Source organism: Balaenoptera ricei, chromosome 4, assembly GCF_028023285.1.
Source record: "Balaenoptera ricei isolate mBalRic1 chromosome 4, mBalRic1.hap2, whole genome shotgun sequence".
Taxonomy (NCBI): domain Eukaryota; kingdom Metazoa; phylum Chordata; class Mammalia; order Artiodactyla; family Balaenopteridae; genus Balaenoptera; species Balaenoptera ricei.
The window spans coordinates 17,065,022-17,080,869 of NC_082642.1; the positions used below are offsets into that span (position 1 = coordinate 17,065,022).

Consider the following 15,848-nt stretch of genomic DNA (forward strand, 5'->3'; position numbering starts at 1 on the left):
AGGTGATGGACAGAAAGTTCAGGGAGTGCCAGGGTCTGTGAGGAGTGTGGTTCTGCCCTCAGGGAGCCCATATCATTTCTGGGAAGACAATATTCACCCACAGAAAAAAGGCAGAGAATGGAATACCATAGCCCGAGCAGATGATGCCTTAGCCAAGGTCTGAAAGGCAGGTGGCAGCAAAGCCAGAGGGTGGGACGTCCTTCGTGTACAGCTGGGTAAGGCCAGCATCCCTTTGGGAAAGCTGCAGCCCTACATTCCTGGAAGGGGTCATTGTGATGGAAAAGAGGGCCAATGCCCTGGGGCATCAATGGAGTCTGGGAGGAAGGGAGGGCTCTAGCTGTGAGCAGGTCCCTTGCTCCTCCAGCATAGCTAGCTCCCTGGGACAAGCTGGGTGCAGAAAGGGCTTGTGATGGCACTGATTGGGAGTGAGTGGTCCAGGGGAGACAGAAGGCTCTGAGCGTGATGGATTGCTTTCACTATGCTGCAGTCCCCTCCTGCCTGGAGGGAAATGACTTAGAACAGGTACAAGAATTTGAACTGCCAACCTGCGATTGCTTGGTGACTGTTGTTGCTTGAGAGAAGCCAGCTCTGGGAGGAGCCTCTGTTCTGGGCAATTACGCCTGGCACACGTCCGCAGCGCCCTCACTCACAGCTGGGTCCCCGGGGCTTGGGGAGCATCGTGGCGCCTCACCCTGGCATCCAAAATCTTGACTACCAACCCTCCCCTCCACTGACTTCTCCAAATTCGCTCCCCATTTTCTCCCCAGTCCCCACCCACTCCGCAAGCCAGACTGGCTTCCTGACATTGTTCACTGCGCCCTGAATGGCCTCCCATCTCTTTGTTCCTCTCCTATTTTACACAGTGCAGCCTTCACCCAACACCTGCTTCAGGAAGAACCAGCCCTTTCCCCTAGGAACCGGATGGCCTCTCCCAGTGAGGAACAGCCTGCTTCATCTGTGGTTAGCAAAACAAAACAAAATGAAACAAACAAACAAACAAAAAGCAACCCAGTAAAACATGGCTCACTCCAGTTTGCTCCACAAAGCTGGGAGAAGGGGTTGGACAGGAGACACATATTTGGGACCGGTGGTAATGCTCTTCCCTGGAGAAAGGAACACTTTGAGCTCTGAGGCCGCAGCCCTGGCCAGGAGTAGAAGAGAGAACAGCCCCAAGATGGGCTGGTCAGAAATGGCGGTTGCCCAAGTGGAGGAGTAAAGTGGACCAGTACAGTGGTAGGACAGAAGATTCCTCTCTAGGTCTGGGGGCTGGGATAGGAATGCCAGGAAAGCACTTTGACCGTCACCACACATATCTGAGAACTTGGAGGACCTGTCTGTGATCTGAAAGCCTGCTGGGACAATGGCTGGGGAGACAGACCTAATGGCTGTCTACAGTGGGTGAGCTAGAGGGAGGAGGGGGGTGATGCAGAATCCAGAGTCAGCTTCTCCCACCCAAGGCTGGCAGACTTAGGCAGGGAGCCACCATCAGGTAGTTGGTCCAGATGTTACACCTGCTTACATCGCTTTGCCTGGCACGGTGAGCAGGTGCAGGGAGGTGCTGCTTCCTTCTTGTCTTTGTTCCACACAAAGGTACATTTTTCACCATTCATTCATGCATTCAGCACTTGCCAATCACCTGCCTTGTGCCTGGCCCTGTGCTGGGGCTGCAGACACACCAGTAGATGGATAGCATCCTTGCCTCCTGGACCTCCCTGTCTAGAGCTGAAAATAGCCTCATGCCCCGAGGTAGGGGCCCCATGCATTCTTCACACACAGAACGAAACATTATTAACACGTTTTACTTTGCATACATTTAACACTGAAGTAAGTACAAACTCCATTAGGAAATTACGTTTAAATATATTTCAATGTGATTCCAAATCTGTAGGTGTCTCATTTATCAAAGACAAAAAAGATTGGGATCATTCTTCAGATATGGCTTTGCGTTTTGCTTTCCTCACTTTAAATCTCATTGTGAGCTTGTTCCGTGCTTAGAGAGCTTTTATATTCTTTCCAGGCTTTCTTTTCAAAAGTGAGACTTTCACTGGGGCCAGTTGTTACACGTCAAAATAAAACAAGGTGAGTTCTTCTTCACTCAAATGGCTTTTCATTCATTCATTCATTCTTTCATTCATTCAATGACTGTTTCTTGAGCACCTACCATTGGGGCCAGACATGTGCTAAACCTGAGAAATTCCACTGTGAACAACAGAGACAGAATCTTGCCCTCAGGTCCCTTAGGGTCTAGTGAATTACACTCAACCAGAGTTCAGGCCCCCTGAGGTCAGGGACACACAGTTTCCCACTCTGGCTTGTTCCTTTTTCTCTGTCTTTCTTGAAATAGACGGACACAGAGAAGACTCTCCTTTGTTCTTTACCTCTCATATGTCTTAGCTGTGTCTCCTCTACTCAGCATTTCACCTTGTCTACTTTGTTCAAAGGCAAATGATTCCGATTCTCTCCAGAGGTGGATTTAATTACCCCCTCCCATCTTTCTAGTTGCAATATTAAGGAAGATAAAGTTGTGCAGGGGATGATCTGAGGGCAATGACCCAGGTGGGTCCTCAGGTGTCCTTGCTTTGTGCCATGAGGTCCTGCCAGTCTGGCCTGCTGAATTGGATTAGGAATAAAAGCCTGACTAAAAGGCAGCCTTTCAAAGTCTGACCAGTGACCTATATGTGGTCTGGCATCAGCCTGTCCCATAGGGACATGAATGACCAACACAGTTAATCACACCCTCTCTTGGGGAGTTAAGAATGAAAGATACAGAGAGATGATAGAGATAGAGAAAGAGGTAGAATATAACAGGGGCCCTGAAGATTTAAAGACCTATGAAGGGAAGGCAGCAGACAGAAGGCACAAAGTGGATGAAACCATGGAGCGCCCTAAGTTATGTGTAAGCAGAACCCTGCGACAGCATCAACAACCAAAATGGTGGCACAGAGATAACTCCAGCATCCCTGCTCGGCCACCAGAACTATTGGTGCCACCACAAGAGCTCTTGTTATTCCATAAACCAACCAATCCTCTGCAAGCTCCATCTCCGCAGCTGGCCTTCCCATCCTTATTTCCCCTTAGTTCATTGCTACACCTCCATCCTCAAAGGGAAACCTGAACCTTCCGTCTTTGCATCCTAAAAGATCTAAACTAGCACAAATATCCACCTCCATCGAAGGCCATTGCTTCTCCATTACCAGAGCCAACACTTTAGAAACCCCCTAACACAGAGGCTGGATTCTGGATCTCCAGCCTCTGCCTGTACGCCCTCTGTGCAAGCCCAAGGAACACGCAACCTTCCCCAGGTGCTGAGCAATTATCAAAACTTGAAATGCACCAGCTGAACTCCGAACACTTAGGTAAGGTGAATTGGCCCTTTCTCCTGAGCACTGTGGGATAATTCCTATTGATAGGAAGATGTCATGAGACTTGAGAAAGGGCACACTGGACAAACTGGGCACACGAGTTAGAGGAGTTGCCTCGGACATTCTCAGCTGTAAAATGGGGGTACTATACCGCCCAGGAGTTGTAAGAACAAACAGGCTACTCTGTTTCTCAGAGCAGAGTGCCTGTGCTTTACAAATTCCTCTAGTGATGCATTGTGATGATTGGAGGGCAAGTCCAGCACCTCCTATACACCTGGCCAAGCTGCCTTCACCCAACAGGACTGACGAGAGCAGGCCCACCTTGCCAGCCAGGCTTGCAAACTGGCTTCACGTCCACCTGCACCAGGGTGTCCTGTGCTGCAGGCTTCTGTCCACAGTCGTAGGCGGTCGCCAGGATCTCATACTGGCGTTGCTTGTCATAGCTCAGCTTCTCTGTGTTCCTGACGTTGCCTGAAGATAGAGGGACATTGAAAATCATTTCAGATCAAGTTAACCACGCTGCAGTTCTTCAAAATCCCTTCTGCCCTCTTCCAACCTTCACCAGAATAAAATGTCCCCTTTCCCTATCTCTTTGTAAAGACTAGGGCAAGTAGGGACGTGGCTTCCACATGTGGCCTGCTTGTGCCTTGGTGGCAGATTCTCAGGAACCGCTGGCTGGAGCCACCCCAGCTTTGGAACGGAACTGCCAGGTAATTCTGCACACACATCTGGAATCCAACTGGTTGTGTTAAGTACGGGGTCGTCAGAAGATCACCCTAAACTGCGCCAACATTAACCCTACAGAAGACCACCCTAAACTGCACCAAACTAACCCTACATTAGGCTGTGTCCCTAATGTAGGGCAATGTATGCTCATCTGACATGAAATCTCTGGGAAAAAGATGGAATTCAGAAACATCCCGACACGTATTTTTTAACATCTGGGCTCTTCGCCAAGAATGTTCATTGCCTCTTCTCACATTATTTTGCTACCAAATAGGAAGTAAAATCAATATGAGAAAACGTGTGACCTCTCTTCTGAAAGCTACACAGAATAACAGATTCCTTGCCCTGGTGGCAAAGACATTTTTCTTCTCCAAGAGAGACCAGACATTGTTTCTGAGCCATTTGTGTGTTTTTGTTCCTGTGGGTTTGATATTAAGGTTCAGAAATAAATTTTTGACAATTAATGAGCAAACTTTTAACTGACTATTTTTGCTGAAATACAATTTTGGTTTCAAAAAATGAATCAAGGTCTGATGTGCATTTAATACTTTTTACTTTTTGATTCCCAGAGATTAAAGTCTCCCTTTGTTGAGAATAATTTCATTCTGGCTTTTTTTTTTTCATTGGTGGAGCTGACAGCAAATTAGAATTCAAGTGATATCATCATCCTTTGCCAGAAGCGAAATCAAGAGAGTGGCATGGACATATGTACACTACTAAATGTAAAATCGATAGCTAGTGGGAAGCAGCCGCATAGCACAGGGAGATCAGCTCGGTGCTTTGTGACCACCTAGAGGGGTGGGATAGGGAGGGTGAGAGGGAGGGAGATGCAAGAGGGAAGATATATGGGGATATACGTATATGTATAGTTGATTCACATTGTTATAAAGCAAAAACTAAAACACACCATTGTAAAGCAATTATACTCCAATAAAGATGTTAAAAAAACAATAAAACCCCAAATAAACCAACAAGCAAATACACAAACATGGAATGGCTGACTCAGGTATATATATTTCATTTTTGTGCACCTTTGTTAAAATTAAAAAAAAAAATTATTGAAGTATAGTTGATTTACAATGCTGTGTTAATTTTGGCTGTACAGCAAAGTGATTAATTTATACATACATATACGTTCTTTTTCATATTCTTTTCCATTATGATTTATCACAGGATATTGAATATACTTCCCTGTGCTATATTGTAGGACCTTGTTGTTCATCCATCCTATGTAATACTAGTTTGCATCTGCTAATCCCAAACAACCCCCTTGGCAACCACAAGTCTGTTCTCTATGTCTGTGTGACTCAGGTATGTTTTTATATTTCATCAAAACTAAGGGGAAACTTTTTAATGAGCTTTCTTCCATTCCAACTGATGTATATCGTTCATGCAAATTGAGACAACAGGGACTAACCCAAGAAAGTTTGGAAAATTAGAAAAGCCACATCATGTGTTAAAGATAGGAAAAATTCATCCACCCATCACTCAATATTAGTAAGACAGTACTCAGCACGAGGCCATGGGCAGGTGCTACGAATGTGAGCATATGTAAGGGTGTGGAGGGTCAGGGGGTATGAAGTTGCCCAAGACATTGGACCAAGAATTGGAATCATTTCTTCTGCTATCTGCTCTGGACTGTTTCTAAAAATGCAACTGCAGCCAGTGATTGTAAGTCAAGTTTCCTTGAACAAAGCCAGTCAAGAATCTCTGAATAAAAATGTGTTTGCTGTATCTCTGGCCTTGTGGCGGATGTTCAGAATCCCTTTCCTTTTTCTCCAAATACTTGTTTCGTTCTCAGCTCGGGGCCCCGAGCACATCTGGAACAGCTCAGTATGGGGGCTGGTAACATTCCCTGTGGCTTCTGTTAACAAATTAGTTCATGGTTAAAGCCATCACAGGGGAGGACTTCTGCCAGGCGGAAGCACTGTAATAGGACCACGAGAAGTATGTTTCAGCAACATCGACTTGAATTTTGAACAAAAGGTTTTCACTTTCTTTAAAGTTAAATGGCTCTCAAAAGATACACGTCGTAGAAGAGGAAGGCTCAGGGTTTACTGTCCGTGTGACATTCAGCAGACCAAACACTATTGATTGCGGTAGAAAAATAAAAATAAACACACGAGCCCGCAATCCTTGGCTCAATTTACATCAGCTCCCCTTCTGTAAGAAGTCTTAATGAAACTGTCTGAGAAACTACTTTACTTTCTCCACCACCACCGACTTCACGCATGGGAGAATGGGTTTCAGAGCACAGGATTTGAAGCATCAGAGTATAATGTTTTCACGGATGGTTGTAGAGGGAAGGGTCGTGTTTGGCTAAGTCACACATTTAAAAACATTTTGAAAGATCAGAAACAGCCATTTTTTTTGCTTCTGTGACAATTGTATTATTTTCCCCACACGTGAATGATTTCTCCTAGTGGTGCCTTCTCAGGAGAACTGAGTCCACAGTTAACCCAGGTGAGTACTGATCTCTGGGCTTATTTCTCTGTTCCAAATGAGCTTGGGAAGGTTAACTCTCAAAGAACTATCCGTACCTACCATGTGTCATAGTGAAGGTATTTTTTCAAACCTCAGGTGGGGTAGGGGTTGCAGTGAGATAAGCGCACTTACCTGCACCCTCCTTCTGATGGAATTTAAATCGGAGTTGCCCTGTTGGAAACTTATGCAGGCCAGTCACTTTGCAAGTGTTCATACCTTTTGGCCATGCAATTCCACGTCTAACAACTGACTCCAGAAAAAATGATAAAAATTGCAGACAAAGGTGCAAATATGTTCATCTAAGCATTATTTATTACATTGAAAAAGAGTAAAGAAACTGGATGCCCAATAGTAAGAGACAAGCTAAGCCTGATTCTCTGCTTAGACGGACTGCTGTTCGTGCTAAAAGTGCTAATTATGAAGCATGTTTACGGAGGGAAAAAATCTACACAATCGAATGTTAAGTGAAAAGGGGAAGATAAAGAAAAGCAAGGAAAGCATGGCCTTATTTTGTTCAAGAGCTTCATAGAAAAAGTGTTGGTAGAATGTCAGTAGTGGTTCTCTTTGGTGGGATTACAGGTGACTTACTTCTTCTTCATACTTTTCTATGCTTCCCTTGTTTTCCACAAAGGACGTGTGTTTCTCTTCCATTCAGGTGGAAGAGAAGTGTTTTCATGTACTTGGAGAACAGACTTGAGGACACGCTGTGCTCATAGGTGTCCGACACCTGTTACTCACCAGGGCAGCCTGCGGAGGGCTCAGCAGAGGCTGCATGAGACCAACCACTGCTTGGAAGGTAGAAAAGTCTGCCAAGTGGAGACCGGGTGTCACTGAGAGCCTTGCTGCTTCCTCAGCCATCATTCCCACCCCTGGCTGAGTGCGGTACTGAATTCCCACGTTACAATGAGGATCTGAGGCCAGGTTTAAGTAACTTGTCAAGGACCTCTCTCTCTCTCACACACACACATACACAGAGTGGTAGGCGTAGGATTAAGACACAACTTTGTATTTTTGCACTTAAATACCATTGCCATGCGTTCCTGTCAAATGTCACTGAGGACAGTGATAATATCACTGGTGAAAAGGCTTTGGCACCAACACTCAGGGGACCTGGCTCCAGTCCCCACTCTGCCACTGGGGTGACAGGTGCTATATGGCCCGCTCTTCATGCTTTAGGAATCAGTTTTTCCATCATTTCAATGGAAGTGAGGAACTAAGTCTTACCAATCTCAGAGAGACCAGCCAAATGCTAGAAGACGGGGGGCTGGAAGCCGTCTGAAATGGATCCAGAACTTCCCAAGAGGGAGGTAATGTCACCAACTCAGTTATTTGCTCATAATTTCAGTCTGTAAATCCGTGGGGAATGAATACCCTTCATGTCCCAGTCACCCAGGTAAATATCTAATAATCATGGCACTATGAATGGAACACTATATGCTAAGTACCTTGTGAACGTCATCCCCAGGCACTGCCTCTCCCTGAGGCCTCATTACCCCACAATGGGGCAGGGACTGTTGCTGCCATGATTTTTCAGGGGAGGAATTCAAGGGAAGGGAGGCCGAAGACTTCTGGTTGGAAGAGGTTGAGTCTTGCATTAAAAGAAAAAGTCCTGGGGCCTGAATGAGTGGAGCCCAACTCAACAGTACTCCTTCTTTTTTTTTTTTTAAATTAATTTATTTTATTTTATTTATTTTATTTTTGGCTGCATTGGGTCTTCATTGCTGCACGCGGGCTTTCTCTAGGTGTGGCGAGCCGGGGCTACTCTTTGTTGTGGTGCATGGGCTTCTCATTGCAGTGGCTTCTCTTGTTGTGGAGCACGGGCTCTAGGTGTGCGGGCTTCAGTAGTTGTGGCATGCGGGCTCAGTAGTTGTGGTGTGCGGGCTTAGTTGCTCCGTGGCATGTGGAATCTTCCCGGGCCAGGGCTGGAACCCATGTCCCCTGTATTGGCAGGTGGATTCCTAACCACTGCGCCACCAGGGAAGCCCAGCAGTACTTTTTCTAATGTGCATGCAAAGAACTTCTTCAAGGAGCTGGGAAGGTCACTGGGAGAAGTGATGGATAAGGGCCAACTGGGAAGCTCATTAGAATGGGAGCTGCTTCTGTGTTTGCCCTTAGGTCCTGCCTTCGTTACTTGAGAACTGCTTTTGTAAACCTCACCATGGGCGGGGCGGGCGGGGAGGGGGGTCATGCTCCCCGGGAGTGCCGGCTCTCCTCTTCATCTCAGGCTGTAAACCAACGCTGGAGGCAAAGGCCTGGTGAAGAACCATTACTCACTTTTAATGAGACAGCTAGGTAAATAAATTGGCATGTGTTAGTGAAATGGCTCATCAAGGTGAGTAATTATCTTCATGACTGGGGCAGTTTACCCTCAGGTGAAGGAATTTGCATCTCCTCTCTCCCGGGTCATGGCTCTCCAGAACTAAGGCAGGAGGCCAAGGGCAGCTTGACCACTTGTTCCAGATACCCTCTCCCTTGTCCAGTCTAGCTCTTCAGCAAGGACTTGTCACTCCCCAAGTTCCACAGCTCTTGTGGACATAGACTTATCATAGGGGACCAGAAACATACAAAGCAGTTGTTTCATATTTTGTAGAGTGGCGTGTGTGTGTGTGTATGTGTGTGCGTGTGTCATGTATGTCTGTGTGGTGGGGACAGGCCAGCCAATTCATAGGGCCTGTAGGAAAAGCTATCAGGAGCAGTTCTTCTAATTGAAATTACCTGCTTCTTAGTCCTGAACCAAACTTTAAAGTCCAGTATTTTCTCCTTTGCTTTCTCATGTGTTGATCTTGTGTCCTACACACTTAGCATCTAGTGATGTCCAGGTGTGTAACTGACACTGGCCACGTGTTTGAGCATCTTTTAAGGAAACTTCCTTATTACCATTTTGTCTGTTTGATGAATATTGGTTTCATCTTCTGAGACAGATCATAAACTCCAGGAGACCAAGGATGAGGGTTTCTTCTTGGCCTCCATGCCCTATGGAATCTGCTGCAATTCTCAGGATGCAGAAGACTCTGTCATAGGGTAAGTTTCTCCCTGGTCTCAACATCAAGAAACACGGGAAGCACTGAAGATTTGCGAGCAGGTGACTGATGGTATTTCCCTCTAGGCATTGGCTACCAGGAGGCTGAGGGCTAATTCGCTGCCTAACCCTGGTTCATGGCACGCTTTGTGCACCACCCTCATCCTTGACGCTGCCTGACTTTCTATTTTTTATTTTTATTTTTATTTTTTTGCTAGATGGTAAGCTCCATGTGGGCAGGCCCACTTCTGTTTTGACTTCCCCTCTATCTCTATTCCCAGTTCCCAGCACTGTGCCTGGCACCTAATAAACATTTACGGCGTGGATGAGCCTCAAGTTTTGCAACTTTCCCATCATTGAGCAGCTAAATCCTATTTGAAACAAAGTGAGGATAATGTACGTATGCTCACACACTCATGCTAATAATGAAACAATATACTTGATTACTATCAAGTTATTGAGAATTACAGTTAAAGTGGGCTGAGTTGATTGGGCCTCTGGCTGTGGTGTTTACACTGAAATGAGTTTTTTAATAATGGTGATGGGGAAATAACCAAATGGCTTTCTACGATTGTTTTCAGTTCAGTAAGTTTAGTTTGAGATTGGAGTGGGGTGGGAGGGGTCTTTCATTCCTCATTCTCACTGGGGTGGAGGTTCTCAAAAACCCTTGGCAAGAGCTTTAAAGATTCCTGAATGGATCTATAGCTTGGACGGTGTTTCCAAAATCTGCACCTTCTCTTTTAGCTTCTCTCTGTCTGGGAGCAGATTGTTGTGGTGTGGCTCATGTTACAACTTGTTATACAGGAAACTCAGATGTGGCGGAGTTGATGGCATGGCTCACATCTGGATGACAGCAGGAAAATTCTACCAGAAAACCAACCTGTCTTCAGTATCCAAATGCGTGGCATTGTGAGTTCTATAGACTATTCACTGAGGAGGTTTCTGGGGTGTTTTAGACCTGGCCAGGCTGCCGATTACATAAGGTCATCCCTTCTAGCGCAGGGCTGAGTTCTGGGTTACAGAGCCTACATCAGGGATAGCAAGGGAGGTGTCACCTGCCAAGTGCATTCAGAGCCCTCCCTTGGCCTTCAAAGGGGTGGGGGGTGGAGCTGTTTCCCTGCTTCCGTTCACCGGGGTCCTCTCAGGACACTCACCGTTTCTGTCGATGGCAAAAGGCACATCAGTTGTGACGATTTCATAGTTGCAAATCTGGCTGTACTGCGGGGAGCAGTCCTCATCGACAGCCTCCACCTGCAGGATGCTGTCGTAGATCTTGCCCTCTGTCACGACGGCCTTGTAGGCCGGCTCTTTGAAGGTGGGAGCAAACTCATTGACGTCCTTCACCTGGATATGGACCACGGCCCTAGGACCACACACGGGAAGGAAGAGATGGCGGTAAAGAAAGAATCGCACCATCCTCCCACACATCCCACGGGTACTGACTCAGGTCCCGAGGTCAGGAGAGTAGAGAAACCACAAGACAGTCAGGGTGGCTGTTGTCTGAGTGCTCTGTCCTCCCTCCCATTGAGACCCCTTTACCTGTCCTTGCCCCGATCCTCCGAGATGAATCCACCCCAGAGAGGTGCCTCCCCTTCTCTGACCTTCCTAGTTACCTAGCTTTAGGCAACACATTTCCTCTAGATCATCTCCCCATTCCCTCCACTATTCATTCACTCCATCCAGTAAGAACTGAACCACTCTTACTCTGGGTTAGGCGCTGTGCTAAACTCTATTTGAGAGTTACAACCCCAAATGAAAAGTGCTGTGATGGAGAGAAGCACATGGCCTGGCAGAAATCCAGGAAAATGTCCCAGCGAGGTCTGCAGGGATGGGCTGGCTGACAGAAGGCTTCCCAGAGGAAGTGACATCTGAACTCAGTCCTGATGGTAAAATAGGAGTATCTTCATGTGAAGCAGAGGGGTGGAGTATTCTAGGGGTAGAAGGAGGCCCGCGCTGATGCCTGTAGGGGCCTGGGGACCCGGCCAGCAGTCGGGCAGGCTGGAGCAGCATGGTGTGACCACTGCACATGCATATCTGAAGAGCAGCGTGTGAACGGAGATGGGCGGGAAGGGGTGGGAGGGGTCCAGGGAGCTCCATCAGGTCACTCACTTGTGTGATTTCTTCCAGGCCGTCTCCTGGGGCCCCGTGCCGCAATCGTAGGCCTGGATAATGAACGTGTACTCCTTTTGCAGCTCACAGTCGATGGGGCTCCTGGCGCGGAGCCGGCCCTCTCCCGACGTCTTGTTGAGCACCACAGCCTCGAAGGGCAGCTCCTGGCCATGGATCTTGAATGCACAGATTTCCCCTGCAGGAGGATGGAAGGCAGAGAGCGGGGATCCTGAGAACGGCCAGACTGAACACAGAGCTTCCACTGGACCAGATTTGCAAACCCAAAACCAGACCATTTCCTCCACACAGATAATTGTCAAAGCAGAAGCGGCCTTTAGAGACTCATACCAACACGTTCACGTCCTGGATGGTAAGACTGAAATGTGCCCTATCCGGTGTACCCGGCAGAAAAAGTGGGGTGTGTGGGTGGTCATCGTGCAGGGGAGCTGGCTGATTGTCTCAGTTTGCCACTTTTCCTAGGAGGTTTCTCGCTTGCCCTCTGCCCAGTATGAGATTAAGGAATTTGCCCGCGGTCAAAAGACAAATGACTGCAGAGGAAAGGAGAAAAAGGCCAAAGCTTTCACTGTCTTTTGTTTTGTGACAACATCCTTGATTCTTCAAAGTGTGCTCTGTGAAGCAGCGGCCTGGGCATCCCTGGGGAGCTTGTTAGGAATACAGACTCCCAGGTCCCACCTGGACCTCCTGAGTCAGGATATGCATCTTTTTTTTTTTTTTCTGGTGTGTCCATGATGTCTTTTTTTTTTTTTTTGAAGTATAGTTGATTTACAATATTGTGTTAATTTTTGCTGTACAGCAAAGTGATTCGATTATATATATATATATATATTCTTTTTTATATTCTTTTCCATATGGTTTATCACAGGATATTGGATATAGTTCCCTGTGCTATATAGTAGGACCTTGTTGTTTACCCAGCCTATATATAATAGTTTGCATCTTCTAGATTAATTAGGGTCCCCAGGTGATCTGTTTGCTCAGTAAATGTGAGCAGCACTGCTTGCCTCTGTCCTTTACTCTTGGTTTAAGCACCCCGCGTTGCTGTAGCCCCTTCCCCCTTCTCCCCTCCCCCTTCTCCCCTCTCCCCTCCTTCCTGTCTCTCACCTACCACTTCCCTGCGGGGACAGGGACACCACTTGGAGTTGCCATGTTCTCTCCAAACAGCGGGGGTGAGTTTATGTGAGTTCCAGAATCCCTGTGGAGCCTGAAAAGCTAACTTCTTAAAGAGCTGACCATGTTGTGAAATGAATACATTTCTCTCCGTCAGCTGGGTTCATGTGTATTATAGCTATTTCTCAGCACTAAAACAAGGCCACAAAAATATCTTCTTTATCTCAGTTGATGGATGTTTATTTCTTGAACCTTGACTGTAAGCCCTGTAGTAAGTGTCCTGGAAAGTACTGAAGATCTGAGACATGTTCTCTTCCTGTGTTGAGGGAGCTTACAGGCTTGTTGGGGAGACGATGTGCAGATGTCCAGAAAGACCCTTCATAGTGCAAAAGGGGTGTGTGTGTGCCACATGACACGGGCAGCAAGGTGTCCAGCTATAGGCTGCTGGGGAGTAAAACACAGGCTTGAGCCCAGGGGCCTGAGTCACGTTCCAGGTTCACTACTGACTTGTTGATTTAGTCAAATTATAGTGACTCTCTGGGTTTCAACTGTGTCACCTGTAAAAGGGCCCAGGAGATAATGTCGCAGGGAGAATATCTACCTGACATGCCCCAAGCCTGGTCTGACATTGCCCCAGCTGCACTGCTGCGACCAGGGTGGGGTGCCTACAGTCTACAGTTTAAGGGGGTCCTCACGCTCAGGGTGACCAGGCATCTGCCCACAGAGAACAGGCACCGTGAGGAGAAGGGGGTAATATGACTGCATGCCTGCTGTGTGTCAGGCATCGAGCTTTATACCTCCCTCCAGGTGATCTGGTTTAATCTTCACAACAACCCTGCAAGGCAGATGTTTTATACCAATCTGTACAAATTAACAACAACAAAAAGGATCAAAGGAGTTATTACTTGCTCAAGGTCACAGAGCAAAAGTTGGTGTAAACCCCAAGTACGGCTGAGTCCTAACTCCAAGCCCTCTCTGCCCCACCGCGCCATCTCCAAGCAGCCCCATAACTTCTAAGGGGACCGCCGAGGGAATTGCTTCCAGTAACATACTACATTCCCACTCAAGGCTCACTCAGGAGAGAAAGTCCCCACCCCATTTTACTTATAGAAAGCGTGCCCCGATCTCTTACTGACAATGTTTTCTGAGATGGTCAGTCAATACCAGTTTTACCTTTAGGCTTTTGTTTTTTATTATTTTGTCGATCCTCAATTTCATTATGAACACTCCATTTTCACTACATTCCCTCCTGGCCATTTCTCGAATGTAGTTGTGGAATAATGGACAAGACAGACAGCTTGTGGGCCAGGCTCTAACAAGAAGGCTGGTTCCCATTCCATCGCTGTAGCTCAGGCCAGTACTGCCTCTCAGACAAGGCTAGCTCTGCAGCCTTCAGGGCGGGAGAATAGGTTACATTGCCTCCTCAACTTTCATTTCTGCTCTGAATTGGCTGGGGTTGAAGGGATGGATTTCTGACATGCCTGCCTTGAGATTCTATCCCAAGATCAATGCCAATATGGGAATATTAGCAGCGAATGAGCCCAGACTGGTTCTGGGGTGTTCTCTGGAGTGCCCAACTACAGCCATGATTCTAAGACCCATTTCTCTTTGAAGAGTCCAATTAAACTGAATAGAAATGAGGGTAATTTTCTGTTGGAGATATTTGATCACACCTAAAGTAGTTCTCAAGGCTTAGAAATCCTGAACAAGAAGAAAGGAGAGGAAGGAGGAAAAGACAAAGGAGGAGGGGGAAATGCAGACACAAGGGGAAGGTAAGAAAAAGTAAACCTCAGGGCAACGTATTTTCATAGAACTAAATTCAGCTCAATTCAACTCAGTAGAACCAGAATTTTTTGAGGATGGAGTAAGTAAGTGCAAGGCACCATGCTGGGGCTGGAGACACAAAAAAATGACTTGTATACCTTAAGGGGTAAAGATACCCGATCCTCAAGTCTTCATTACCTCCTAGAAGAGACAATGAAGTTCACAAGGGCTATGCCATGCTCACTTAGTTTGCACCAGCTCAGACTGAGATGGGACTTAGCTCCCTTTACACAAAAACTAGAATTCACGCCACACTCGTTTAACCCACCTCTTCATCTGACTTGTGTGTTCTGGTTGCAAAAACATTCATTTGTTTATTCATCCATTCACTCACCTCATATTTATTAGGGACTGTGCACCCAGCACTGGCAAAACAGTGATGAACAAAATAAGGAATCAGATAATCACCTACCTTTATGAAGGATGGTGATGGTGATACATGCATTGAAGGAGGGCTTCTTGGTTCTAAGAGACTTCTGACCTGGGCAGGTCAGGCAGGGAGGTCTAAGCTAAGGATGTGATGGCTGAGCTGAGATCACAGGAGGAGAAACAGGGAGGCACTCAGGCCACGAGGGAGGGGACTGAGTTTCAGGCAGAGGGGGCAGCACACTGTAGTGCCCTTCAGAAGGAAGGGACATGGGACTGCAGAGACACATGTGGCCAGAGTAGAGGCAATGGGGTAGGGCCAGTTTCATGGGTGTGTGACCTGAGAGGTACATGAGGGCCATGTGCTCAAGAGGGCCCTGAGCTAGGTTGAAATCTCTGCTGTCATCATGTTGAAATTCTTAATAATTTTATCTTTGAACTTGGGTTTTGTAAATGAAGGCTGATGGGATGATGGAGCGTGTTCTGAGCAGTGGAGATGGGTGTAATAGGCATGCCTCCCCATTCCTTGCTCTCTGTTCATATCTAGCATTCAGGATGCACCATAAGCACAGCATTATGGTGGACCCACGATGTGGGGATCGGGGAGTGGCATTCAGGGGGACTCAGAGACAGAACAAGGTAAGCATATGACAGCTACGACTGAATAGTCCACTAAACAGGGAGCTGACAGCCCCGAGAGGCTACCCCTCTGTTTGAACCAAAATTGTTGTGAACACAGAAAAAAGGCAAGCAACCAAAGAACCTTGTCCTATCCTTTCTTACTATGCTACTTCCCTGTAGTAGCCAATCACTTATGCTGAAAATGATGA

The 15,848-nt window shown here is 46.9% G+C and overlaps 1 protein-coding gene across 2 annotated transcripts in view; it reads right to left on the reverse strand.

The window, feature by feature from the left end:
* CLSTN2 (calsyntenin 2) overlaps positions 1–15,848 on the reverse strand; it is a 650,264-nt gene that overhangs the window by 146,647 nt on the left and 487,769 nt on the right. The window contains exons 3-5 of one of the 2 annotated variants that reach the window (XM_059921899.1): positions 11,701–11,896; positions 10,746–10,954; positions 3,684–3,833 (exon numbers count right to left, since the gene is read on the reverse strand). In XM_059921899.1, the coding sequence (XP_059777882.1) occupies positions 3,684–3,833; positions 10,746–10,954; positions 11,701–11,896 (555 nt within the window). The remainder of the gene's footprint in view (positions 1–3,683; positions 3,834–10,745; positions 10,955–11,700; positions 11,897–15,848) is intronic. The other variant, XM_059921900.1, reaches the window with a different exon arrangement.